Source organism: Camelina sativa, chromosome 15 (assembly GCF_030686135.1).
Source record: "Camelina sativa cultivar CO46 ecotype springtype chromosome 15, ASM3068613v1".
NCBI classification, from domain to species: Eukaryota; Viridiplantae; Streptophyta; class Magnoliopsida; order Brassicales; family Brassicaceae; genus Camelina; species Camelina sativa.
The window spans coordinates 3,520,847-3,546,527 of NC_141894.1; the positions used below are offsets into that span (position 1 = coordinate 3,520,847).

Here is a 25,681-nt window from a genome sequence, read left to right on the forward strand (position 1 = left end):
GATGGATTTGTATCTCCATCCAACCGTCGAGATACGTTATCTGAGATCTCCCAAGTCTCTCATCTGATCCCACACATATACAAACCACTTAAAAACTCCATTTGATTTGTAATCTTTTACAGAAGAAAAAAAAAAAAACTCAACAAAACAGCAAAAGCGAGAAAACAAACGACGCCGAAGATGGCCGCCACTTCAACAGCCGTTGCCGCTGCTTCTTCTTCAATCATGGGTACACGGGTGGTTTCCGACATCCACTCAGGTTCAAGCAGGTTCACAGCCCGGTTCGGATTCGGAACCAAGAAAGCCGCTCCCAAAAAGGCTAAGAAGGTTATCACTGACCGGCCTCTATGGTTCCCAGGCGCGCAGTCCCCTGAGTATCTCGACGGTTCGCTTGTCGGAGATTACGGGTTCGACCCTTTCGGTTTAGGTAAACCGGCTGAGTACCTCCAGTTTGATCTGGACTCCCTGGACCAGAATCTTGCCAAGAACTTGTACGGTGAGGTGATCGGGACACGTACCGAGGAGGTGGATCCCAAATCGACGCCGTTTCAGCCCTACAGTGAGGTCTTCGGGCTTCAGAGATTCAGAGAATGTGAGTTGATTCACGGTCGATGGGCTATGCTCGCCACTCTTGGTGCTCTCACCGTGGAATGGCTCACCGGTGTTACTTGGCAAGACGCCGGCAAGGTATCGCATCGTTCTTTGTCGTCGCTTTTTTTTTTTGTAGCGTTTGCGTTTGGACATTTTGTGTGATTGTTTTTTGTTTCACTCAGGTTGAGCTAGTGGATGGGTCGTCTTACTTAGGACAACCATTGCCCTTCTCCATCTCGACATTGATATGGATCGAAGTGTTAGTGGTCGGCTACATTGAGTTCCAACGAAACGCTGAGCTGGACTCCGAGAAGCGTTTGTACCCAGGAGGCAAGTTCTTTGACCCGTTAGGACTAGCGTCTGACCCAGAGAAGAAGGCTCAGCTTCAGCTAGCTGAGATCAAACATGCTCGTTTAGCCATGGTTGCGTTCTTGGGTTTCGCTGTTCAGGCTGCTGCAACGGGTAAAGGACCTCTCAACAACTGGGCGACTCACCTTAGTGACCCACTTCACACCACCATTATTGATACCTTCTCTTCCTCTTGATGTGGTTGCTTTAGCTTCTATTGTCATGTAATGGTGTAATGTCGTTATCTTAAAGAAAATTTGGCACCTTTTGAATGTGTAAACGAGTTCTGATATCTCTCGCAGTTTGCGTTTGAGTAGATGATCATCATTGGAGTTATGAGCCTTTACTTTTCGATGCTGTCGAAATTGATCGCGTTAAGAAAGAGACACAATCGTGAATATGAAATCTAAGCTAAAACCGAAGGATGAATAAACAAAATTGACTCAAAAGTTTCCACCGATAAGTGGATGATTCCATTAACCGAAAAAAGAAGTTTTTTTTTTTCTTCTACATAGTAAAAAAAATAAGACACGGCTTCAAAACAGAGATAGCAACGAGCAATATAAAAACAATTTCCCAAAACCCCCCTTAACCACTATCCCACATCATTCGACAGAGGAAAGAGGACGACCCATAACCATTCTTCAAAACAATAACGACCGAGAGAGAGAGAGAGAGAGAGAGGACACGAGTAGTGATGATGAAAAGGCATACAATTATGACGAGATCATGAGCCTTGCGATCATTCCTTGAGTCCAGCGCGCAGTGACCTTGAGATCTTCATCCTCTGATTGGAGACACTCATTGAGGAACTCACCACAGAAGGTGAAGTTTCTGAACAACTGCTTTATGCTCTCTCCTACAACATCCGCAAGATCACCCATTGCTGCAACCGCGGCTTTTGTCACGCTCTCATCCCTGCTCCCAAAACATAACCCCAGTAATAAGTTTAAACTGAATAGTGAAACCAATGATAAAATTAAACTGATTATATACCTTAGGGAATCTTTGGATACTACTTCAACAAACTGCAAGAGATGTTGAGCGTAGGGTATCATGAGCTCGGCTTTTGCGTCCTTGAACCCTTGAAGTATCCCAGAGTACGCCTCAAAGATGCTTCTCCGGAGTTGGTTCGCATAATCCATAAGCTCCTCGTCAAGCGTGTCCATCTGAGCACACACCTGAGCAGCCCCTTGCATGATCTGAATGGCTGGAGCTACATACCTTTCAAAATGAGCACCAATAGCCAGAGCAATGTCTCCAAAGCATGAGAATATTGGAGGCTTCACCGATCTGTGGAGTGCATCGCTTTGAAGGTTTTGGATAAGGAGACCCATGATCTGGTCGCAAAAAGGTAGGACCTTTTCATCCAGGGCACGGCAAATGTCACCAATCACTCCTACGGTGATTGAGCAGACTTGGTATTCTTCGAAATTCTGCAGTCCCATCTGGAGATATTTGAAGAGCTCAGGCATGTATTTCACAAACTCAGCTCCAGTCGCGTAGGCAAGAGCACCAATTGCAAGCATGGCTTCTTCGTGGACACTTGAACTATGGCATCCAAACACCCTTAGGAACAACCTCATAATGTCATCTGCGTTCTGCATTATGATGGGTCTCGTCTCATCCGAGCCACTCAGCTTCTGGATTATGACTTGGAGAACACCACAAAGAGAAGCCTGGAATTCCGCTTGCTTCTCACGGTCATCAGTTGATATTATCGGGAGGTCCATCGTCTCAGCTAATTTTTTCATGATGGCAGGCAGGAGATGTGCTATGATGCTCGAGGCCTCTGAAAGGTTTGAACACCGGATAACCTCGTTTAAGGTTTCATACGCAGCACCTCTTAGCTTAGACTCTGCCCCATCTGTACGATCAGCAGCTGCAAGCAGATGTGTGATGATCTCTGTAAGATAAGGAGAGAGAAGAGACGAACTTGCTCCAGAGTCTTCATATCCCTGTGCAAGATTGTATATTGCTCCACACACCTTCTCTGCCACATTTGGCACATCTTTAATTGATTCTAGTAATACACCAATAATTCTAGGGAGGTTTTCGGGTGAAATCACAGAGAAGCCACTTTCTGGGGAGTGCAAAAACTCAAAGATACGGCTCAGAGTCCAAGCAGTTGTGTCCCTGACATGGTTATTACCATCCTTGGTTGCAAGAAGGAGAAATTCCAAGCCAGCAGCAACCATGGGGGCAAGTTTATCAATTGTTGGTCCCTCCAAAATTGATCCAAAAGCATAAGTGGCTGCCTCCCGGCTTCGCCAATCTGGCGAGCTTATGTTTCTTTCGACAAAAGGCATCACAAGAGGGACTACACCATCTCCAACAGTTCTGGCAACGAGGCCAAGGCATGTCCCACCAGCCATAGATATGTTCCATACATCGTCGTCGTGATCCTGATCCTCTTCCTGCTTCTGCAGAGTTTCTAGCAACATTTGAACTAAATGGGGAAGAGCCTTCTCTATGAAACAAGAATGGGGAGGGGACGAGTCACCACTATCAGGACTGTCATACTCTTGACGGTCAATCTCTTCATCACAGATGGAACTCCAGAACTCGATTGCTTGGAGGGCAACACTCTCTTCATCTCCCTTGACAGCATTTGATGTGAGCTCGAAGAGTGTTTGCATGTATTGCTCCAGCACCTCGTAGTATGTTGATGCAATGGACACAAGGCACTCGAATGCAGCTTGCCTGATCTCTGCCTCCTTGGAGCATGCAGTCTCGCATACCATCTTCATGATGTAAGTTCTCTCCATTTCATTCTCAAAATTAGTCTGGGAGAAATCAAGGGCATTCAACAGTGCCTTTGTTGCTGCAAGACGAACTTCTGCGGTATTTTCAGACTGGTTCATGCCCTGCACAACTGCTGTAAGGACAGAATTCACTTCATCTTGCACAAGATCATGATGTGATATCTCTTCACAGACATAGCCAAGAGTTTCCAAGGTTGACTGCTTCAAGTGTGCGGGACTGCCTTGCTGGGTCATATTGTTAAGAAGCGATCCAACAAGTTCAGGCCACTGCTTCTGAGGAATTTCGATGGAGGCTACCTTTGCAATAACCTGAGCTGAAGTATGCCTGGCCTCAAGGGTAGATGAACCAAGAGTTCTTAGCAACTGTTCCTTGATCTGGGATTTAAGAGCAACTTCGATAGCAAACCATTGCTTCACTAGATGATCTTTTGTGGCAGAATCTTTAGCATCAAGAGAATTTTTTAGCAGGATACCAGCAAGTCGACGGGATTCAGAAGGTTTATCATCGCTAGCAAGCTCAAAAGACAAGGATACTAAGAACTGCGGCAAGTTCTGCTCTTGGAATTGCCTGAGACTACCCTCTGCTTCAGTACGGATCCTTGCATCAGCTGACTGGGCAGCCAGTAGAAACTGAGTGATCTCCATAGCCATTATTCTATCTGCGTAACAAAGACATGTACAAGAGAATCAGCCACAAAACATTGTAAATAGAACACAACGCCAAAACAAAAGTAAAAGCTACAGAACAAAGTAAAGGTTAACTATAAAAAAGGCAATAGTACTATACAAACCATCCCTCAGGTTCAAAATCGAAGAGCCCAAACAAAGAACAAGTTGAACCATATGTAAAGTAATATCCATACTCTGAGAAAACAAATCCCAATTTAAAAAAAAAAAAAAAAACCCAAACCAAAGTTGACGCAGCGTTTACTTAGAACTCCAGGGAAAAAAGCTTAAGCCTCTAGTCAGGAAGAAGACGATGTCTATTAGAATCGAAAGAAGGAACAAAAACTGAGTGGCGAACCAGAGCAAGCGAGCGAGTAAGCAACTAAAGTTTTAAAACCCTAGATGTAGTGACACCCAAAACCAAATCAAAAATCATAGATCTATTGAGAAAATAAGCAAATCCATAACTCAATACACAGTTCAAGCAATAGACTTACATGGAAATTAAGGTTTTATGCGCCTGAGAAAACGCGTAATCGCTAGGGTTTATCGCTTCAAATCCAAACCCCTCTCACTGCAAATTTTTCTATTGAGAAATAAACTTCTCCAAGACGCCGCTCTAAGCAGGGGCAAATACCTCTGGATCAGAATAACCCTAGAGAGAGAGACTTTAGAAGAAAAATGGGGAAGGAGGCAGAGAGAGAGAGAGAGAGAGAGAGAGAGAGATATGAAGAGACTGAAGAGAGATGAATTTTCGAATAAAAGGAAGGAGCGGGTGGGGAGGTGAAGAAGGGCAAAGCAAAAGCTCATTACTCCTTATTTCTTAATTCACCCCATCATTATTACTTATTTTAGCGTTAACCCCTGAAGGTTCTAATCTGTTTTGTTTTGTTACCTTAAACTTTGTAAATCATCCGTCTTACATCTCAAAATTCTTTTAAATCGTCGGAAACTTGTGGGCGTATTTGCATTTGATACCAGAGTATAAGCATTCCATTTAATTTAATTTTATTCAAAGTTCATAATGTTTGTAAATCAAACTTAACCTACAACCGTTAAAAAACTTTTTTCTTTTTCTAAATGATTTCCTTGCTTGTTTTGCTTATTCTCATTGTTTGCTTTATTTAGTAGATAATATTTTTTGGTCTTGCTACTGAATTACAAACATCATTTGTTCAACCTAGTTTAAATTCAAATTACCTATTAATATATATGTCCTTATGGAATGATTCTAAATCACCACATACGACGTATTGTTGCACTAGAACATGGGGTGCAATGAATAAATTGTTTATGGACATTAATCTCAAATAACCTTCTTAGGTTTAAAAGAATTTGTTGTAGCTGAATAGTCGCCTAACTTAATTATATAGCTTGTTTCATACTGATATCAATATATCATGTTTAATTTTAATAAGAAAGTTTAGTAAAAATTAATTAAAAAATAATTATAGATGTATATTTAGTCATGTATTTGAGGTTCCAAACTTAAATATTAACTTGGACTTATGAGTCTATGACCGGGCCACCGGGGTACTATACTAGTTCACCTAAGGTTGAGTGCCACAAGCCCAAAACAAATAAAACTAGCATGCATTAACTGAATTATTATAGTTGATGAATTCAATAACATGAACCCAAAATTAACTTGAATTGAAACAAAATATTGTCACTGTTAAAACTTATTTTTGCTCTGAAGATAAAATAGAAAGAGGGCGAATGTAATATTTTGTTGATGACTGATGAGAATAATCTTTTAATCCAAATAAGGAAAAAATCGGAAAACATAAAGAGAAAATAAATTACCTAAAAAATAAATATAATGTGGATGTAAGAGTTTTTTTTACTCATTATATACATAGTAGTATAAACAAAAATATTGGTATCACTCTGATTATAAGGTAATCAGAACTATTTTAGACAATTAGGTTAGTTGAGATTAAATAAAAAAAACCAATGTTTAAGGGAGTGATTTCGAAATATGGTAATTTACTAATTTTGTGTTAGCCTTTGCCCCTTCCCCACCCGCTTCTTCTCTGTATTCGAAATTGAAATTTCTTTCTTTTTTGGGATAACGTCCTATTTCCCCATCAAAACTATCTTATCGTACTAGATGGAGCCGGAACTTTGACATCGTCGTAAGTATCCACAAAACAAGATCTCTCAACCTATATATCTCCAAATCTAAAGTTCTCATTTACTTCTCCATATTTTTTGGTTTAATCGATTTACAAATTAAACCGCTAGAAAACCAGTCAAACCAGATATAAAACATAGTTTAAAACCCGATTGACCTTATAAACCCGACCCGGTCTAAGAATTTTTATAACCCGATCAGAAATTCTCAAACCTAAGAACCCTAAAATCATCATTTTCTAAAATCATCATTTTCTAAAATCATGAACACCGTCTCTTGCATTGGGGCAATATGTTTCAGGTGGGTGCATAAACCCAGCCAATTTCCTACCAAACTCTCGCTTATCCACCACTGGCGCCAAGAGAAGCCCTCGTGACTTCCACATTCCAGTAATCATTTGTGTTCTTAATTGATTTTGGAGTTGAAAAAAATTTGTAATTTGAGAATTTTTTTTGCAGATTTTATCTTCATTTCTGATCGGATTTGATGTGTTCTTGGTTCAGTGAACCATGATTCCAATCACCAGAACTTGAATAAACCCAACTAAGAGTTTTGGAGCTGCAATCGTCTATAAAAAAGGACCACGTGAATCTCCATTATATACAACAATTATGATTGATCTTTTATGTCAATTTGGTTGAATTGTTTATTTGATTTTTCTTGGATGCAGTGGATTTTCTGGGTTGGACGGACCATTCATCCGAGCAGCCTTCATTAGCATTCAAAAGCAGAAGCTGATTTTTTTTTTTTGGGTTTTTAGAAGTTCACAGTTGCTTTATCTTTGTTTGTATTGAGCTTTGACATTTTTGAGATCTGGTCATATTTGTTTAAATGGATTTTTCTATTTCTTCTTCTCTCTGGGTTATTTGATGTGGATGATCTGGTTAAACGTTAATGAAAATATGATATAGTGTTCGTTGAGATGGGGAAAAGAGATTTAAAAAATAAAAAAGAATTGGTGATTTAATTATATAAACGGGTCGAAATCAGGTTGAAATCGGTTTACAACTTTTGTTAGTTGGTTAGACAACCAATAAACCAATAATTAACCAATTAAACCTGTATTTATGGAGAAATTGATGAGAATTATGGATTCAAGGAGATTTAGAAATAAAATTTTGGATTTGGAGAGATATAGGATGAGAGACATTTGTGCAGAGATATTTAAGACGAGGTGAAAGTTCTGGCTTTATCTAGTAAGATGTGATAATTTTCATGTGGAACTAGGACGTTTTCCCTTCTTTTTTCATATATCTCTCCTTCAACAGTTTCAAGCTCTCTCTTTCTCTTTCTCTCAGCAACTCTAGGGTTTTTAATTTGTTTCTGATCCAGCGATTTCTGCTCTGCTTTCGAGCGGCGTTTTCAAAAACACTTCCGTCGATAGAATCTGCAGTGACAGGGGACGCGGGGTTTTGGATTGCAGCGATAAACCCTAGCTCTTACGCGAATTACCCAAGAGAGAAACCTCGATTTCCGTGTAAGTCTCTTGTTTGAACTGAGTATTGAGTTCTGGATTTGCTTATCTCTTGATAGATCTGTGCTTTCTGATTAGGTTTTGGTTCACTACTTCTAGGATTATTAACTTTGGTTGGTTACTTCGCTGTGATTTTGCCACTTTACATTCTTTGATTTCGTTTGTAGAAATGGAAACTCGTGTTCTTCACGACTTATAGGCATAAGCTTTTTCTTAAAGGTCAATTTTGGTTCGGATTTGTTTGTACTCAGATAAGAGATTCTCATATAGTTTTCTCCGAGTATGGATATTAATTTGGTACCGCTTATGTTCAAACTCGTAAATTTTGCTCTTGCTTGTGCTATCTCATATGAACTTGTGGACGGTTTGTATATTATTGCTTCTATATTTATAGCGAATACTTTGTTTAGTAGCTTCTTACTTTTGTTTAGAGTTGTGTGGTGGTTGTGTTCTATTTACAATGTTTTGTCGCTGATTCTCTCGTACATGTCTTTGTTATGCAGAGAGAAGGATGGCTATGGAGATCACTCAGTTTTTATTGGCTGCTCAGTCAGCTGATGCAAGGATCCGTACTGAAGCAGAGGGTAGTCTCAGGCAATTCCAAGAACAGAACTTGCCGCAGTTCTTATTATCCTTGTCTTTTGAGCTTGCCAAGAATGATAAACCTTCTGAATCCCGTCGACTAGCTGGTATCCTGCTCAAGAATTCTCTAGATGCTAAAGACTCTGCCAGAAAAGGTCATCTGGTGAAACAGTGGTTTGCTATTGACGTTGCTCTTAAATCCCAGATCAAGGAACTGTTACTAACAACTCTTGGTTCATCTGCCCTTGAGGCCAGGCATACTTCAGCTCAGGTTATTGCAAAGGTAGCCTCCATTGAAATTCCTCAGAAGCAGTGGCCTGAACTTGTTGGATCCCTGCTTAACAATATGACCCAGCAAGGCAGTCCCGCACACTTGAAGCAGTCAACCTTGGAAACTCTTGGCTATGTCTGTGAAGAGATATCACATCATGATCTTGTCCAAGATGAAGTGAATTCTGTCCTTACAGCAGTTGTGCAAGGCATGAACCAGTCTGAAAATACCGCAGAAGTTCGTCTTGCAGCCGCAAAGGCATTGTTGAATGCCCTTGATTTCTCTCAGACTAATTTTGAGAATGAAGTGGAGAGAACTTACATAATGAAGATGGTATGCGAGACAGCATGTTCCAAGGAAGCAGAGATCAGGCAAGCTGCATTCGAGTGCCTTGTCTCCATTGCTTCAACATACTACGAGGTGCTAAAGCAATACATGCCAACACTCTTTGAGCTCACATCAAATGCTGTTAAGGGAGATGAAGAGAGTGTTGCCCTCCAAGCAATCGAGTTCTGGAGTTCCATCTGTGATGAAGAGATCGACCGTCAAGAGTATGACAGTCCTGATACTGGTGACTCATCCCCTCCCCATTCTTGTTTCATAGAGCAGGCCCTTTCCCATTTAGTTCAAATGTTGCTAGAAACTCTGAAGAAGCAGGAAGAGGATCAGGATCATGACGACGATGTCTGGAACATATCTATGGCTGGTGGGACATGCCTTGGCCTCGTTGCCAGAACAGTTGGAGATGGTATAGTCCCTCTTGTAATGCCCTTTGTTGTAGAAAACATAACTTCGCCAGATTGGCGAAGCCGGGAGGCAGCCACTTATGCTTTTGGATCAATCTTGGAGGGACCAACAATTGATAAACTTGCCCCCATGGTTGCTGCTGGCTTGGAATTTCTCCTTCTTGCAACCAAGGATGGTAATAACCATGTCAGGGACACAACTGCTTGGTCTCTGAGCCGTATCTTTGAGTTTTTGCACTCCCCAGATAGTGGCTTCTCTGTCATATCACCCGAAAACCTCCCTAGAATTGTGGGTGTGTTACTGGAATCAATTAAAGATGTGCCAAATGTGGCAGAGAAGGTGTGTGGAGCAATATACAATCTTGCACAGGGATATGAAGACCTTGGAGCAAATTCGTCTCTTCTCTCTCCTTATCTTACAGAGATCATCACACATCTGCTTGCAGCTGCTGAGCGTACAGATGGCGCAGAGTCTAAGCTAAGAGGTGCTGCATATGAAACCTTGAACGAGGTTGTCCGGTGTTCAAACCTTTCAGAGGCCTCGAACATCATAGCACATCTCCTCCCTGCCATCATGAAAAAATTAGCTGAGACGATGGACCTCCCGATAATATCATCTGATGACCGTGAAAAGCAAGCGGAGTTTCAGGCTTCTCTTTGTGGTGTTCTCCAAGTCATAATCCAGAAGCTGAGTGGCTCGGATGAGACGAGACCCATCATAATGCAGAACGCAGATGACATCATGAGGTTGTTCCTAAGGGTGTTTGGATGCCATAGTTCAAGTGTCCACGAAGAAGCCATGCTTGCAATTGGTGCTCTTGCCTATGCGACTGGAGCTGAGTTTGTGAAATACATGCCTGAGCTCTTCAAATATCTCCAGATGGGACTGCAGAATTTCGAAGAATACCAAGTCTGCTCAATCACCGTAGGAGTGATTGGTGACATTTGCCGTGCCCTGGATGAACAAATCCTACCTTTTTGCGATCAAATCATGGGTCTCCTTATCCAAAACCTTCAAAGCGATGCACTCCACAGATCGGTGAAGCCTCCAATATTCTCATGCTTTGGAGACATTGCTCTGGCGGTTGGTGCTAATTTTGAAAGGTATGTAGCTCCAGCCATTCAGATCATGCAAGGGGCTGCTCAGGTCTGTGCTCAGCTGGACACACTTGACGAGGAGCTTATGGATTATGCGAACCAACTCCGGAGAAGCATCTTTGAGGCGTACTCTGGGATACTTCAAGGGTTCAAGGACACAAAAGCCGAGCTTATGATACCCTACGCTCAACATCTCTTGCAGTTTGTTGAAGTAGTGTCCAAAGATACCCTAAGGTAATGTACTGTATGTTTTCAATAAGATAATCAATTTGTATTATATATTATTGGTTTCACTACTCCGTTTATACTTATTGCTGTGGTTATGTTTTTGGGAGCAGGGATGAGAGCGTGACAAAAGCAGCGGTTGCAGCAATGGGTGATCTTGCAGATGTTGTAGGAGAGAACACAAAGCAGTTGTTCAGAAACTTCACCTTCTGTGGTGAGTTCCTCAATGAGTGTCTCCAATCAGAGGATGAAGATCTCAAGGTCACTGCACGCTGGACTCAAGGCATGATCGCAAGACTCATGCACTCATAATAAGCCTTTTTAAGTCTAGTCTCACTCTCTCTTAGTTGTCAAAAGATTCGTTTTGCTACGGGTCTTGGTCTTCTTTTATCTTGTCTCCTATCGAATGATGTCAATAGCGGTTACAGGGCTTTTGCAAAAGTGTATTTTTTTGTTATTGCCCTCAGTGTTAGGCCATCTCTGTCTTGAGGTTCTGCCTCTATTTTGTTCTTTGGTTAATACAAGCATCAATCACATATGGGTGGTCGTTTGACTCAACTGGGTCATATTGACAACAGGTGCAGCTTATTGTTTAACCGGCTAGTATGGAATTTTAAACCGGCTTAATAATTACTTAAATGAGTATTTTTGTACAAATTTCAAACGTTAACAAAACAGTTGAATTTGAAACTTTGAATTGTCTTTTTTTTTGTTAAAAATAATATATAATAAACTTTTGAATGTATTTCATCTAAATACAAATTAAGATCATAGAAACATAAAGCTTGTAATATAGCTACATCTAATCCTATACCAGTTAATGCAAAACTATAAAATAATATTTGCAAAACTATACCTGTTAGACCTACTCCATCGCCCCAACTATCACATTCTTGGCCAATTGATAAATCCAATATTAGAGAATCACATACACTATTAACGATTTTTAAACATTCTCAATGATATCAGCAAATAATCTTAAAAGCAAAATCAAATGTCTTGAACAAAGAAAAAAACCAAAATTCAAAGCAAGACAAAGACATATAACCAGACACTAATATATGGTTTTCTTGAATTCTTTGAGAAAAGCATCTAGGTAGGGATGATCTTCAACCTTCTCATACTTCCAATCAATCGATCATAGATTATCTGTTTAAAGACTATCTATGGCTTTGAATTAATCTAAAATAAATTTATTTGAGTTTGATTATTTAGATTGTTAAAGAATAGATTTTCATCATGGGAATTAGTGATTGTCCTCAAATACACTAAGTGAGTTTTTTATATATACGATGTGAAGGAATTTTATATTATTTAATAATTACTTAAATGAGTATTTTCGTACAAATTTCAAACGTTAACAAAACAGTTGGATTTTAAACTTTGAATGTCTTTTTTTTGTAAAATATAATATATAATAACTTTTGAATGTATTTCATCTAAATACCAATTAAGATCATAAAAATTGTAATATAGCTACATCTAATCCTATACCAGTTAATGCAAAACTATAAAATAATATTTGCAAAACTATACCTATTAGACCTAATCCATCGCTCCAACTTTAGAGAGAAGGTTTTTAAATAAAAATAAACATTCGACGTGTAATCATATTATTGGTCAAACTTTTTTTTAAAAAATTCTTTTCTCTATTGTCGATTGAAGAAGATTCACTAATAGGCTTATCGATCCACTAATAGCTTCAAGATGAACGCTATTGTGTTTGTATAAAAGGCGTGCGCAAACCTTGCCGTTATTTTGTAACGGTGTCGTTTTAATTGTAGAAGGTTTTTAATAGAGAGTGTTACTAAAACCTCCCCCTTTGTTCCTCTCTCTCTCTCAGATTAAAAAAAACCTCAGAGCTCCAATTTTGTGAATTTCTCAGAGAACAAATCGGTTCGTCAATGGCGTCTGCTTTATTTAGAACCGCAAGCCGTCTTCGTCCCGTTCAACTTTGCCGTTGGATTCGCGTCTCGAGCGATCTACTTTTGACATCGTCTCCTCCATCGCCGCCGTACATCTCCGACGCGTTTCGTCATGGAGATATCTCTCTCCCTCGATCGGTTCGAAATTTTCTTCATCATTTTCCCAATTTTGTTTGATTTCTTTTTTTAGCTCTGTAATTTCGATGCTTCTTTTGCAGTTTTTTACAGTTAATTGTGGAATCGAACGGTCGAAGATGGTTCAGAGACGTTTGATGAGTACTTCTGCTTCTGATACAACAACCTCTAAATCTGACTCCGGTAAGTCGGAATCAAACTCTTCCGATAAGAATGAGAAATCTGAAGGATCAGAGAGTTCTGACGGTGGTTCAAATCAGAAAAATGACCGTGGTTCTGGAAGAGACGTTCGTGGAGCGGTAAAATGTTTTATTGAACAGATTCGTTTAGATAGTTTCAGGAGAAGCATTGTCTTGATTTGATGTTTGATTAGGAATCTATTTTTTTTAATTGCAGCCAGTTTCATGGATGAGCTTCTTCTTGCTGTTTGCTACTGGAGCTGGATTGGTCTACTATTATAATGGAGAAAAGAAACGTCATATTGAAGGTACTCATTTATGGTGAGTTTGTTTATATGAACATATCTACGTAAAAACGTAATAAGAACCTGATCCTGTAGACTAGTGTTGCGTGATTTTGCTCTATATAGCTCCCATTTTTTAGTTTGGATTTGCAAGACTGCTAGGATTTTGAGCGAGCTCTCAGTATCTTGCATCATGGAGTACGTTTTTTTTATTGGAGTTCTGAAATGTAATATTGTAGACACTCTCCTAATTGAATACATGGTTTGTACCTTAATGATCACATAGCAAACGATGTCTGAAACAATTTTAGAGCTCAGTTAAAACAGCTGATTTGGTTAGTGATAAAACTTGACTAGATAAAGGAGCTGATCACTTCAATCACTGAGCAAATGCTTACTGATCATTTGTGTTGAATTCATGTATCTTCTAAAATCTTATTGGTTTATTACTTATCGCCATTCTTCTTTGTATTATTGACTCGGGTTCTTGTTGGTTTAGATATAAATACAAAATCTATAGCCGTCAAGGAGGGGCCATCTGCTGGAAAAGCAGCTATTGGAGGACCATTCAGCCTTATAAGAGACGATGGGAAACGTGTGACGGAGAAAGACTTGATGGGAAAATGGAGCATCTTATACTTTGGCTTCACTCATTGTCCTGATATCTGTCCTGACGAGCTTATTAAGTTAGCTGCTGCCATTGACAAAATCAGTGAGTTTTTTTTTTTTTCATTTGTGTGATTGATTCCACATTTGGAGTTTTATTTTTCTCTAAGGTTCTATTGTTACCTTTACACAGAGGAGAAGTCGGGAGTAGATGTGGTACCAGTGTTTATCTCTGTGGATCCTGAAAGAGACACAGTTCAGCAAGTACATGAATATGTCAAAGGTAGATATTTTTTCACACCTAAAGAAAAATGCATTCAGTTTTTGAAATGAAAAAAACTCATGGAGTCTGATATTTCTTGTGTAGAATTTCACCCGAAATTGATTGGGTTAACCGGGAGCCCTGAAGAAATCAAATCAGTGGCCCGATCTTACCGGGTTTACTACATGAAGACCGAAGAGGAAGATTCAGACTATCTCGTTGATCACTCTATAGTTATGTGAGTAAACTTATTTTATCCCTTAAACTTAACTTTTTGTTAGGAAGATTATAGTTATGGGAACAAAAATTAACATGCAGATTTACAAATTGTTCATGTTGATATATATACACATCAAAATATAAAAAACTGTATCTATCCTCCAAATATCAGAAATTCATATAGTTAGTCATGTATATATTCATCTTTTGGGTTTGATCTCTTTTATTTGGTGGGTTGGAGTTTTGATAGAAAAACATGTTGTGGGTGAAGGTACTTGATGAGCCCGGAGATGAATTTTGTGAAATTCTATGGAAAGAATCACGATGTTGACTCGTTGACCGAGGGCGTTGTGAAAGAGATCGGACAATACCGGAAGTAAAGAGCCTTCGATGAACGACAAACATTTTAATTAGGTGATTAATTTTTTTACATTATTCCCATTATTGAAAGGTCACCGAAATTAATAAGAAATTCACCGTGTACGGAGCTTGTGTTTTCCTTGAAAAAAACCATCAAATTCTTGTTTTGGCCGAGCTTGCACACGATCAAACACAAAGTAAGGGATTTTAAGGATATGTATTGAGTCATGAGTTAGTGATTATTACATGACATTTGGTTTGGTTTTTCTCATGGAGAAGAAGAAAACAATTTTCAAAAATAAACGAGTGGTAAAAAATGAAAAAAGTCAAACCCTACTTCGATCACCCTTCTATGATCAACAAATGGAAACAGCAGAAATCATTTCCAACTATTTGTGGAACAGTTTTTTTCATACCTAAACTCCAACACCCTGTAAATAACAACATGAACTGTATTAAATTTTAAATTTTCTATCTAAACTATAAAAATGTTGTCAATTTCAACGTCTGTTGGAACAGTCTTAAGTCAGAGTTTAACGTGTTGAGTCAGACGATCCATAACATTTTCATAGCACTGAGACTTACCAAAACTACGTCGTTTTTTTTATCATTTTTAGGTTTGTTGTGGTAAGAAATGATCAAAAATAAAGTCTCACAACGCACCCGAAAAAGGACTTCAATACCTTATTTTTTGTCAAACGCTTTGTTTCTTGCCAAAACACACCTAAAATGACCAAAACACACCTAAAATGACCAAAACAACTTAGTTTTGGTCAGTCTCGGTGCCACACTATTCATTTGACTATGTACCGTTAAACTCTGACTTAACACCTGTTCGAGCAGATGTTGAAATTGACAATATTTCATATAGTTCAGGTAGCAAATTTGAATGTTAATACAGTTCAGGTTGTTATTTGCAGGGTATTGAAGTTTAGGTATGAAAAAACGTTCGACAAATAGTTGAGATTGATTTTGGCCATTTTCCCTGGAAATCAAGTATAGCTCTCTCAAATGTAGTTCACTTTTAATTCTATCAATTTTAGTTTTCTTTTCTATAAACCTAGACGAACATTATTATTTGTGATTTCTTATTTTTCATAGTTTTTTTTTTGCCAACCATTGGGCCACAACAAACCGACCAGTCAAATTCGTAGAGAGCGATCCATAATTATATTTAGATATGTGATTCTTATCACAAACATTCCTAAATCCACCAATAATTCATTCACACACATAAAACGTGATTGAATCTCTTTATTCAACAAAAATATCAATCTCAAGAACAAACTAATGTTATGAAATGACAAACTAATAGTGGATCCATTTATACTCCATTTTAGGGGTTTCTTTACCATGTGTGAAGTAAATACCATCTTCTCTAGCGTCCCAGAAATTCGTCTTACCACCACGATGAGATAGAAGACCACCACCTTTGTATGCCATGAAATATGCGTGACCATTTTCATTCATTCCAGATTTCCCTAATGCACAATGAATCTTGGTCGGGAAAATACCATCATAAAAACTAATTTCGTAAGTTTCTCCAGGATTCAAATATTTGTTGCCTAAATCTTCTTTGTTCAAATCACATCTAACCCGAAGAAAATGTCCTTGACGAAGATAGCTTTTGAAGTGTACAGAGTTTTTCTTCCAGATTGCCGAGTTACCCAATCCAACACACAATGCAAATACCATAACAAACAAAAAACAAGAGAGTTTATTCATCGTTTATAAAGATATGTATTTTTTTCCTAATGCCAAATAAAAGATAAAGAAGCCAATTTATACAAAACCCTTTTACGAGGTCATGTTCATGCATTCAATTATTGCTCTTCAATGTTTGTTGACCAAAAAAAATTCATATGTTATGGAAATGTTACGAATTCAGTGAATGTTCATCACAAGTAACATCTATCATATGTTACTTTACATTTATCTCCTAATTAAGTAACTTCCTCTGTAGTAATTTTCTTTTGAGTTACTTGACTTTTATTTCCCTTATAAATTCAGGAAGATTTTCTTCTTTTTCAGGTAGAGCAAATCCTAATGGTGAGACACGACGAAGGACATGAAATTAATGTTATGCCTCGAGGAGCTCCCCCTATGCAGGCAGTGAGACAGACAAGCTTGTGGTATATATTGACTAAAAATTCTTTGCATGGTTTAAATAATAAATATGTTCTTTGAATATAGTATTCTACATTGTTTTCAAATCTTTGGAAGTACCGTAGAACATTTGAGTATAATCGCTATTTTAACTGTCCACCTTCAATTTGATCGCAAGCTCGTAAATTACATATATATAGAGTCAAACAATAAGGTTATCAATTAAATTATACTCCCTCCGTTTCATAATATAGGATGTTTAAAGGATTATTTTTGTTTCATAATATAAGATGTTTCCAACTTTCTATGCAACTTTTAAATTAATTTTATATTTTATATTATGCAGTCTTGAGTATGATTGGTTAAACTTTTTAAAAGTAATTTTTTCTTAATATGTGTGTTTCTATTAAAACATTCTATATTTTGAAACGGAGGGAGTATATATATAGAGTCAAACAATAAGGTTATCAAGGAACGAGTGTAATTCTTGTCTGCATAATATTACAAGTGCATTAAGCCATTAAGGGATCAACTGAGAGTTTGAGACATTCTGATTTACCCTTGTCAAATAAATTGATCTCACGTCTTCATGTCTCTTAATAGGCCTAAAAACTTGACAGTGCAGTTCCGTTATATTTGGACGTCGCTGTTAATTTACCATAGCAAGTGCTTCTACAAATATAGTGAAGAATCTTGTCGAGTAAAAGAATCAACAAGTACAAAAGTACCCCAAAAGAAAAGAAAAAAAGAAAAATCAGTAAAAAGTAAAGAATTTAACATAATTTCGACCTTTTCCCCATCATATATGTTGGTAGAGCTCTTGGACTCAACTTTCTTTTGCTTTTTTTGTTTTTTGTTTTTTGTTTTTTTTTACTGTAACATTGTAACATCGAGACAAAAAGGTTGTATTGAAGAATGAATTGGCATATAAAACTCAACCGAAGAAATACAAAAAGATGTCGCCTCCTTGTGTCCCTGTAGGACAAGAAAACAAATGGGCAGCTAAAAGAGACGCCGCCCCTCACAACAGATATGTACGTGTTTCCTCAAGGCTCAAACCACCAAGGTCCCAGAGGAAAATGCAACACGCATGCCTATGTAACACATCCATCAAATCTGAAGAAAAACACACTCACCTGAACAGATATGAAGTGACGAGTCAGACCAAATGAAGATTCATCACCATATATACACATGTTACTACATTACTCAATCTATACATAATTCTCAACATAAAACATTCATGGATGATATCTAATTATATGTGCAAATATATATATATACTGCATGCACATACATACTGCATTTGCATTAGTAGCCGAACAAGCATCAAATATGCAACTATATAGTACTTCGTATCTCTATACTTAGATGAGCAAAAGTTTTTCTACAACAGTTGTATTATGTCTTTAAATGTATGTGCTGAATATAGATGAGGCAGACAGACACAATTGGAAGGCTTTTACAGAAAGATGCTGAGAAGGGAGAATAACGAGGAATCAGAAACTCACTTGAATACTGCTTCTCTTTAAGTGATAAGGAAACAAACAATGAAGAGGTAAAAACATTTGATCACGGCAGCTTTAAAGCTTGCTTCACTTGTGCAAGCGCCGATGGGTGCATCCTACTAATGGCAGAATTAAAGGCATCTCCATGAAGTGTAGAACATGTCTGAAGGTTCTCACGGGTTGAGCTCTCTAGTGACATCTGGTAGATTGGGTCGGAAACTTTGATCTTAACAAGATCCAAACCCCACCAAAAAAAAATGGGTAAAAATCAGTGGTTTTGTACGAAGCTGTTTCGTTAAGAAGACCATATTTTTATGAACAGTTACCTGACTTTTCCGTAACTCTTTGCTTGGTGGGGTTTCTTCTCCTTGAGACCTGCTTGAACTAATGTCACCGCTGGAATTATAAATTGTATGATTTCTTAATACTTAGTGTTGTCAACTGTTCCATAACAAATTACTAGACTAGAGTGTCTGACCTTGATTCTTCTTCTGCTAAATCTTTGTTTTCACCAAGGATCACACTGGTGCATGTACTGTTTCAAGAAACACACAGATCAATTATATCACAAAGATAAATTAATCAAATTGTTAATACTCGATTGTGCAACATGTACCTTAGTATTTGATCAAGCTTATCAACAACTTGAGGCATTCTAAGTGTAAGTATTATGGAGAGAGCCAAGCCGAATGTCTTTTTTTGCATGGGAGACGCATGGTCAACCTGCACGAGTAGTTGCAAAACCGAAGTGTGTAAGATAATGAAAAAGAAGCACGCATTTCAACATTTAGAGCAGTTTGAATATGAGAAATTGCTTAGAATTCAAAAAACAAGACCGTTCAAAGACAAGATCCCTGGAAGCGCATCGTAAAACAAGTTTAAATTCCAGAAAGCTGTTCGAACAACCAGCTATTTTTCAAGATATGTTATCCACTGACCTTGTCGAGCCAAATGTCGATGAGGCAAAGGAGTACATTGTCTTCGACTGGGACACCTGCCTGTTGGAGTAACACTGAAAGAGATGAATCAGATGTTAACTGGGCCAGGTAAGTGGTGTTCATCACCAGAATCCTTGCCAGGATAGCCGCTGAAGACACTTTAACTGCAGTCTTGGATGGATCGCGATCATCTCCTCCACTCAAGCAAATAATCACCAATTTCTGCAAGGAAACGAACAAACCAACTCCATCAAAAGTATTAAGGATGGATTTTTTCATCTATAAAAGAAGACTGAAATTCACCTGCAAACAGCTGCTGATGAGAGGGGGCACTTCCACAGGAAAACACTGCTCAATACACAAGCACATGTTTATATAAAGTTAAAACTTGGCACAATTTCATGCAACACATTTATATACAGTCATGACATGATAAAAACTCTCCATAATAATTATGCCAAAAATTCCATTATTGGTCAAATTATCTGTATACCAAGAGATGAGGCAATAAAAATATCAATGCAGTGTAGCTACAAACTTAACAGCAGATCAAAAATACCATTAGAAAATAGATACGACCAATGAAATTTAGTTACAGACGTCTGTGCGAGAATATAAACATACAACTTAGAATCAAAGAATCGCTAAAAACCAAATTTTAGTTAACAGGGTTACATACGTGCAAAAGGGCTCCAATATGGTAATGGTTGCTAATCACAATGACAAAACATAACGACCATGAAAATTTGTTGCCTGTCGGCACAAAACTGGGAAAATGAGAAATTATACTCACCTGAACTAAGATGTCAATCACTGGAAGAATCGAGAGTAACCCCTTATCATTTACATTTCCAACAATAAGATCAAGAATCTTTGCGACACTTGAAGCATGCATATTAAGAAATTCTCCTCCATCCAAAATGATATACGATTCCATGATACTGACAGCAACCTACCATTTGGTTAAGATGTTAGTCAACCTTTTTGGGTGCATATGGTCATTTGAATGTCTCAAGGGATTATTGACGTAATATGTTTCAGTAAATCTGAACACACATATATTATAGGTCATTAATGAATCAGAAAACTCCTTGAAAACTTAAACACTAACCTGTAAATGATCAAAACTTCTTTCAATGATCTCCACCATATAGGGGAAGCATAATAACAGCTGGGGCACCATCATCGGAGCATAGGAAAGTGTGGTTTCCCATAACTGCAAATGTAGAGTAGTGTCAATTATATATAGCGCATTTATATCAGCAGAGAAAAAGGTAAACATTTTATAGAGTGAAAACTTACTGCCATGCTATCCTCCAGAAGGTTGAGCGCATCAGGGCTATTTATGTCAATGCCCTTCTGGAGTATGGGGAGCAGTATACTATAGCAAATGGGAGACTGATAACCAAGTGCAATCACAAAATTCCGCAGTGCGACAAGAAGCTGAATCTGTAGAAGGCTTTCACCAGAAGATTCCTCCCAAACCTGTTCTTAAGTCAAACACATAGATAGTGAGACATTTGTGCACCAAACAAGAACAAACAAAGCCAGAAAGAATGCTATCATACCTTCTGGAAGAATTGCACCAACTTTTGTGCGTACGGAATGACTTCACTAACATGGCCAATCAGAGTAGAAATCAAGTTCAGAACTTGAACCTGAGAAAAAGAAAGGATAGTTATAGGTAAAGAGAGAGAGTTCTATGAGTCATTAAAGGAAGCATAATGGCAAGAATGGAGTACTATAATGACTTTGAGGCAGCTGCATCAAGTACCTTCGAATCAAATTCTTGAACTTCCTCAACCATTTTAAAACATGATTCCCAACAGACTGGAAGAAGATCAAGGAAATTTTGCTCCGAAAAATTCGCATCCTCGACATGTAAGCATAATGACCTACTAGCTGCCAGCTGCATAAGTAAACAGACGATCTCAGAGGTCGTCAACATAGATAAAAAGGAAAGAAGAGAATGCGTCCTTAATGCAGGAAAGAAATATAAAAACAAAATTACCTTGACAGCGAGGTCATTGTCTTGCAACAATTTGATCAACGAACAATAAACTGCTCTTTTTGTGTCTTCTTTAATCTGAAAGGTTATTATCATGAACCATGTACCATTAGGCAACCATTTTCAACCAAAATATAATTTAACGAAAACTAGGGTAGAGAAGATAACATATAAACCAACAGGTTAACTAATCCTAATAGCCATTTGTTACAATTAACCAATAAAAATTCTGCTTTTTAGATGATTACCCCTCATTGAATCAACTTATGGACAAGATATTATGTCATTTACAAATTATGTTATAATCTGATGCAATTTAATAAATGATAAGATCCAATTTCCTCCGAAGCCTCTTGTCAAACTTAGCTGCATAAACACGGTAAACCGGAGTAAAACAACAGTACCTCTGAAACCCAATGTCCCAATATCATAGCAACTTTTCGGTGGATGATACGCCTATTTGGATGATCATTTGAGAGCTCAAGGGATAGAGCACCATTAAACCTGCAGACAAATCATCCGATCATTAAGAAGGGCACAGTAATTACTTAACTAATCAAAAACTTCTGTCACATTCTGCTGGCTGGCAATACGAAAGTTCAAGAAACAGCAACGTTAAGAAGAGATGAAAAAAAAATCCAGACATTAGAAGATCAGAGCATACCAATCTCTGAAATTAAGATAATTCGAGAGCTCATAGTAGACATATGCAGTAGCAGCATATGCCGCATCTTTAAGAAGCAGTGCAGGAGTTATTTCAGTAACTGAAGGGGGACAATTATTCATTGCTTCTTGAAGGATGGACACAACAATAGGTCCTAGCAGCTGCTCGCAATGATGGAGACAGAACGAATAAGAATCATTTATGACGCTATATCAATTAGTAGACTTCTTTCCAGAACAGGATTATTTGCTACTTACTTGGCTGTAGTTCTCAAACAAAACCATATATAGAGCTTCAGCACAAGGCCTCAATTTCTCTGTCCACTGAATCATGTCCTGCTCATGATGAAAGGACTCAGGGTTCTGGTACCACTCCTCTAGGTCACTTGCTGTTAGAACAAAATACCTGTTCAAAAGTTGATGGTTATATTTCAGCAAACTTTTCTTCCATGCATCATTCATGCAATGACCAGAGAATCAAGAATGGTGATTGTATGGAGGTGTAACTACATGATAGCATCACAGTTCGCACTAAAACAAATGACTTAATGTATGCAATATTTTTCAAACTAAATCGACCAGGTCCCAATGGTAACGCCTTCTCATCTATTCCATACTTAGAAACTTTTTGGCGAAGAGACGGAGAACAGAGATACATAGATCTACAGCAACAAGATCCCTATGTGTCCACAAAATTACTCCAGCTCATATTATTTTATGGATCTTGCATTGGTAATTCTAATTTCTGTTCTATCAAATTACCTTACTAATAACTAAGGCATCAAATAATATGAAATTAGCAGGGTCACAGTTTGATAAGTAAGAGAGAACCAAATAATTTGAATTCACATGTCTTGTCATTGGTTTAGTGTTACCTTCTCACTAGTATGTTGCACAAAAGAACTATCCTTTCATTGGGTAAAAGTGAAATCACAATGCCACTAACTGTGTTTGAAGCATTCTTCTTCCTCTGCTCAAATGTAACTCCATTTTCATCCACCACACGACCAGTTAGACTTGGCTTGTATTCTTTACATTCAAGCACAGATTTCACCATCACCATACACTGAATAAAAAACTCTTCAAACGGCAACAATTCTTGTTCAGGGTCAGTTATCTTGTTTAAGCAGAAATCCACTACGACTGGAAGAGAACATTTATCTCCAAACGAATAAGGATGTCTACTTTGAATAGCGCCTAACACTTTCATCAGCTTAACACATGCCTTCTTTACAAACTCCCAGAATTTAGGATCTCGATTCCGAAAAGATGAATCTGCATGGAGACTCCACACAAGTTAGCAAAAGCATATACATGTGTGGTGACAGGACGAAGCGAGGAAAGGGATAAAAATTTCCTCGATACAGACTTCTAGGTGTTTTAGTCATATGCAGGAAAAAAGAGTGTCCAACACTACAAAAAACTCACAATATGGAAGAAAGGATTGAACCGCCTTCAAAAGCGCAGGAGAGACTTCTTTCACTGGTTGTATCTCCTGAGAGAAAAGAGTTAGCTGTATATTAACAACACACATACTTTGGTGAAAATATACCATCCATAGAAGAGAGATAGCTGAAGGTGAATGTAATAATGAACTAATGAGTCAAGAAAAAGAATAGTGTTTTCACCTGTATACATTTGGCATCGCTTTGAAATCCTGAAATTATGAGTTGCCGCACTATTTTCAAACATAAAAACCACCTCTCGCAAGTCAGAAAAAGCTCATCGTGATGCTGCTCAGCATTATTTGAACCATAGCTCTGAGCCATTGTTGAAAATCCATGTATAATTGTTTGGACATCAGTTTGCCAAAGGTGCCAACTAAAGTCGAAGAATTGCGACGAGATCTGCCAACAAATTAAACTGAACCTTATCCTTTATTAAAGCAAAAAAAAAACCAAGCTTTGGTCCAGCAATAAATGCATGCAAAAGGAGAAAGAAAATTGATAAGGGGACGATGTTAGTAGCAGACACACCTCAGCAAAGGTTCTCTGATCTGCAGTGAGACGTTTAGTGGACAATTCCTTTAAGGTTCGAAAAAGAATCAGAAAGATTCTGTGAGAAGCAAGAACGTCAGCTGAGTGTAGCTGTTGAGCTAGTACCGAAAAGAGGTCAGGCCTGACATCATGAAGCATGAAAAACCATTAATTTTGCTAAGAGAATCAATGCAAAAACTCAGAAAATCAAGGAAGATACTGAAGTGAAAATGCTGACCATTCCCTAGGATAATCAAAGCGGGCTATCTTCGATATGAGAACAGCCAACATTTCCGCAATCTGCCATAAAGCAAATAAAGTCAGATTAGATATGCTAGCAAAATATATGTCTTACGTGGGTGTAGTCAATGAAAACAAATCATAACCAGTCATCAAGAAAGAAAGCAAATGTTACATCACCTGGTAGTTCTCTTCTCTCAAGTGAGACAATAACTTCTGCCTCAGATGACTCTTTTCCTCGTTGCTCATACTCCTGTAAAAATTGCCAGAAAGAGTATCAACACCTACCAAATAGGGCAGTAAATTTGCAGAGCTAGCACCATTACAAATCTAAGAATGTAAACCAGGCAGCTAATCAGAATTATCAGAAAATTTTCCGGAAACAAGCTGAACTTACCATGAATTTCTTCTGCTCTTCCAATGACGGTTGATACTGTTCTTGAAATATACAGAGGCCATCAATCGAACGTCCACATGTGAAACCAAATCCTTGGATGCAATCACTTCCTACAACTCAGACCGAGAGAACAAATAAGCGGAGTAAAAATCAAGCGACATTAGCAGAAACCACAAGAAACACAATAGATTAGAAACGATACCATGAGGCAAGAACAGAATCCAGGTCTACTCTCCGACTGAGATAGAGCCGCCTCCGCCGGCCGCCGAACATTCTCGTCACCGCTCATTGAATTAGCTAGTAGCGTGTACATAGCCGGCAAATCGGAAGCCGACAACGCCATCAGATCCGACGAAATCCTTGACCTAATCAAGCGTCGACGATGAACCCTAGGGGTTTGTTACGAACGACGATAATAAAATCTCACGGCGGAGGAAAAAAAGCGAAGCCTAGTGTAAAAGACAGAGAAGAGAAAGAAAAAAAGAAGGATCGTCTTCTTTCTCCGTCTTTCAACCTTTCTCTCTCTCTATAACGCTCTTCAGAACATTAATGTGACAGTCAACAGTGAAATTGTTTTCTTCTCTTTTTTTTTTTTTCACAGCCGAAGAAAATAAAAATACTTACCGTCGTCTGATCGGATTCCGATCACGTAACCGGAGACTTAAAGTTTTTGGGCTGACTAAAGAAGATTGTGTTGGGCCTGATAAGCCCAAATAATTATAGCGCGTGATTTTGATGGTGCGCGTGAGTACAATCGAAACAAAGATCGGGTTCGCTTGCTAAAATATTGGTCGAGATACGTGGGAATGCATCAAATTTGCCACGTATGATACCCCGCCTTAAATTGAGAACGGGAAGCAACCATTATTTATTTTCTGAAAATACAAAAATGCCTTAATAGTTTTCGTAGTGACTAATTTTCCCCTTCGATTTCTTAATCTAGATGACGAATAGTGTGTCATATTGTAACGA

The 25,681-nt window shown here is 38.2% G+C and overlaps 5 protein-coding genes, 1 long non-coding RNA gene and 1 pseudogene across 10 annotated transcripts; 4 read left to right on the forward strand and 3 right to left on the reverse strand.

The window, feature by feature from the left end:
• The first annotated feature begins 110 nt into the window (after positions 1-110).
• LOC104745051 (chlorophyll a-b binding protein CP29.2, chloroplastic) lies at positions 111-1,204 on the forward strand. Its single transcript, XM_010466212.3, has 2 exons — positions 111-687; positions 774-1,204. Exons 1-2 carry the CDS (start codon positions 181-183, stop codon positions 1,134-1,136), a joined length of 870 nt encoding a protein of 289 aa, XP_010464514.1. The 5' UTR covers positions 111-180; the 3' UTR covers positions 1,137-1,204.
• Positions 1,205-1,377: 173 nt separating this feature from the next.
• On the reverse strand, positions 1,378-5,236 carry LOC104745052 (importin subunit beta-1). Its single transcript, XM_010466214.3, has 3 exons — positions 4,868-5,236; positions 1,936-4,363; positions 1,378-1,857 (listed from the first exon to the last, which is right to left on the reverse strand). Exons 2-3 carry the CDS (start codon positions 4,353-4,355, stop codon positions 1,656-1,658), a joined length of 2,622 nt encoding a protein of 873 aa, XP_010464516.2. The 5' UTR covers positions 4,356-4,363; positions 4,868-5,236; the 3' UTR covers positions 1,378-1,655.
• A 1,534-nt stretch (positions 5,237-6,770) lies between these two features.
• On the forward strand, positions 6,771-7,428 carry LOC104750531 (uncharacterized). The gene is made up of 3 exons (XR_015582025.1): positions 6,771-6,896; positions 6,966-7,092; positions 7,178-7,428. It is a non-coding gene; the product is annotated as an uncharacterized LOC104750531 (long non-coding RNA).
• A 146-nt stretch (positions 7,429-7,574) lies between these two features.
• Positions 7,575-11,461, forward strand: LOC104745053 (importin subunit beta-1). The gene is made up of 3 exons (XM_010466215.3): positions 7,575-7,984; positions 8,485-10,912; positions 11,017-11,461. The coding sequence occupies exons 2-3, from the start codon at positions 8,493-8,495 to the stop codon at positions 11,213-11,215; spliced, it is 2,619 nt and encodes an 872-aa protein (XP_010464517.2). The 5' UTR covers positions 7,575-7,984; positions 8,485-8,492; the 3' UTR covers positions 11,216-11,461.
• Positions 11,462-12,607: 1,146 nt separating this feature from the next.
• LOC104745054 (cytochrome c oxidase assembly factor HCC1) lies at positions 12,608-15,125 on the forward strand. 2 transcript variants are annotated; one of them, XM_010466216.3, is made up of 7 exons: positions 12,608-12,966; positions 13,047-13,262; positions 13,360-13,450; positions 13,926-14,138; positions 14,226-14,315; positions 14,400-14,532; positions 14,785-15,125. In XM_010466216.3, the coding sequence occupies exons 1-7, from the start codon at positions 12,808-12,810 to the stop codon at positions 14,891-14,893; spliced, it is 1,011 nt and encodes a 336-aa protein (XP_010464518.1). In that variant the 5' UTR covers positions 12,608-12,807; the 3' UTR covers positions 14,894-15,125. The 2 variants fall into 2 exon arrangements, with proteins under 2 accessions (XP_010464518.1, XP_087345699.1); XM_087489573.1 differs by having other exon boundaries at positions 12,664-12,966; positions 13,360-13,463.
• Positions 15,126-16,020: 895 nt separating this feature from the next.
• On the reverse strand, positions 16,021-16,598 carry LOC147926237 (S-protein homolog 9 pseudogene; annotated as a pseudogene).
• A 1,139-nt stretch (positions 16,599-17,737) lies between these two features.
• On the reverse strand, positions 17,738-25,364 carry LOC104745055 (uncharacterized). Of its 4 annotated transcripts, none has more exons than XM_010466217.2 (24): positions 24,912-25,364; positions 24,710-24,819; positions 24,493-24,565; positions 24,311-24,372; positions 24,073-24,214; positions 23,725-23,943; positions 23,525-23,591; positions 22,972-23,371; positions 22,355-22,502; positions 22,098-22,258; positions 21,838-21,937; positions 21,437-21,511; positions 21,200-21,334; positions 20,994-21,083; positions 20,728-20,910; positions 20,537-20,641; positions 20,219-20,377; positions 19,729-19,773; positions 19,426-19,647; positions 19,104-19,210; positions 18,966-19,022; positions 18,814-18,883; positions 18,491-18,713; positions 17,738-18,115 (listed from the first exon to the last, which is right to left on the reverse strand). In XM_010466217.2, the coding sequence occupies exons 1-23, from the start codon at positions 25,050-25,052 to the stop codon at positions 18,552-18,554; spliced, it is 3,033 nt and encodes a 1,010-aa protein (XP_010464519.1). In that variant the 5' UTR covers positions 25,053-25,364; the 3' UTR covers positions 17,738-18,115; positions 18,491-18,551. The 4 variants fall into 4 exon arrangements, with proteins under 4 accessions (XP_010464519.1, XP_087344158.1, XP_010464520.1 ...); XM_087488032.1 differs by having other exon boundaries at positions 18,814-18,862; positions 24,912-25,345; XM_010466218.3 differs by having other exon boundaries at positions 18,814-18,871; positions 24,912-25,345.
• Between the last annotated feature and the right edge of the window lie 317 nt (positions 25,365-25,681).

Coding starts and splice junctions, on each gene's coding strand:
- LOC104745052 (XM_010466214.3), bottom strand. CDS start 4,355: ATGGCTATGGAGATCACTCAGTTTCTACTGGCTGCCCAGTCAGCTGAT. Junction 1,858..1,935: donor GTATCCAAAGATTCCCTAAG/GTATATAATCAG, acceptor TTTTGGGAGCAG/GGATGAGAGCGTGACAAAAG.
- LOC104745055 (XM_010466217.2), bottom strand. CDS start 25,052: ATGGCGTTGTCGGCTTCCGATTTGCCGGCTATGTACACGCTACTAGCT. Junction 23,372..23,524: donor TCAATCCTTTCTTCCATATT/GTGAGTTTTTTG, acceptor GTCTCCATGCAG/ATTCATCTTTTCGGAATCGA. Junction 22,503..22,971: donor TGCAACATACTAGTGAGAAG/GTAACACTAAAC, acceptor ACTTTTGAACAG/GTATTTTGTTCTAACAGCAA.
- LOC104745051 (XM_010466212.3), top strand. CDS start 181: ATGGCCGCCACTTCAACAGCCGTTGCCGCTGCTTCTTCTTCAATCATG. Junction 688..773: donor CTTGGCAAGACGCCGGCAAG/GTATCGCATCGT, acceptor TGTTTCACTCAG/GTTGAGCTAGTGGATGGGTC.
- LOC104745054 (XM_010466216.3), top strand. CDS start 12,808: ATGGCGTCTGCTTTATTTAGAACCGCAAGCCGTCTTCGTCCCGTTCAA. Junction 13,263..13,359: donor GAAGAGACGTTCGTGGAGCG/GTAAAATGTTTT, acceptor TTTTAATTGCAG/CCAGTTTCATGGATGAGCTT. Junction 14,533..14,784: donor GTTGATCACTCTATAGTTAT/GTGAGTAAACTT, acceptor TTGTGGGTGAAG/GTACTTGATGAGCCCGGAGA.
- LOC104745053 (XM_010466215.3), top strand. CDS start 8,493: ATGGCTATGGAGATCACTCAGTTTTTATTGGCTGCTCAGTCAGCTGAT. Junction 10,913..11,016: donor GTGTCCAAAGATACCCTAAG/GTAATGTACTGT, acceptor TTTTGGGAGCAG/GGATGAGAGCGTGACAAAAG.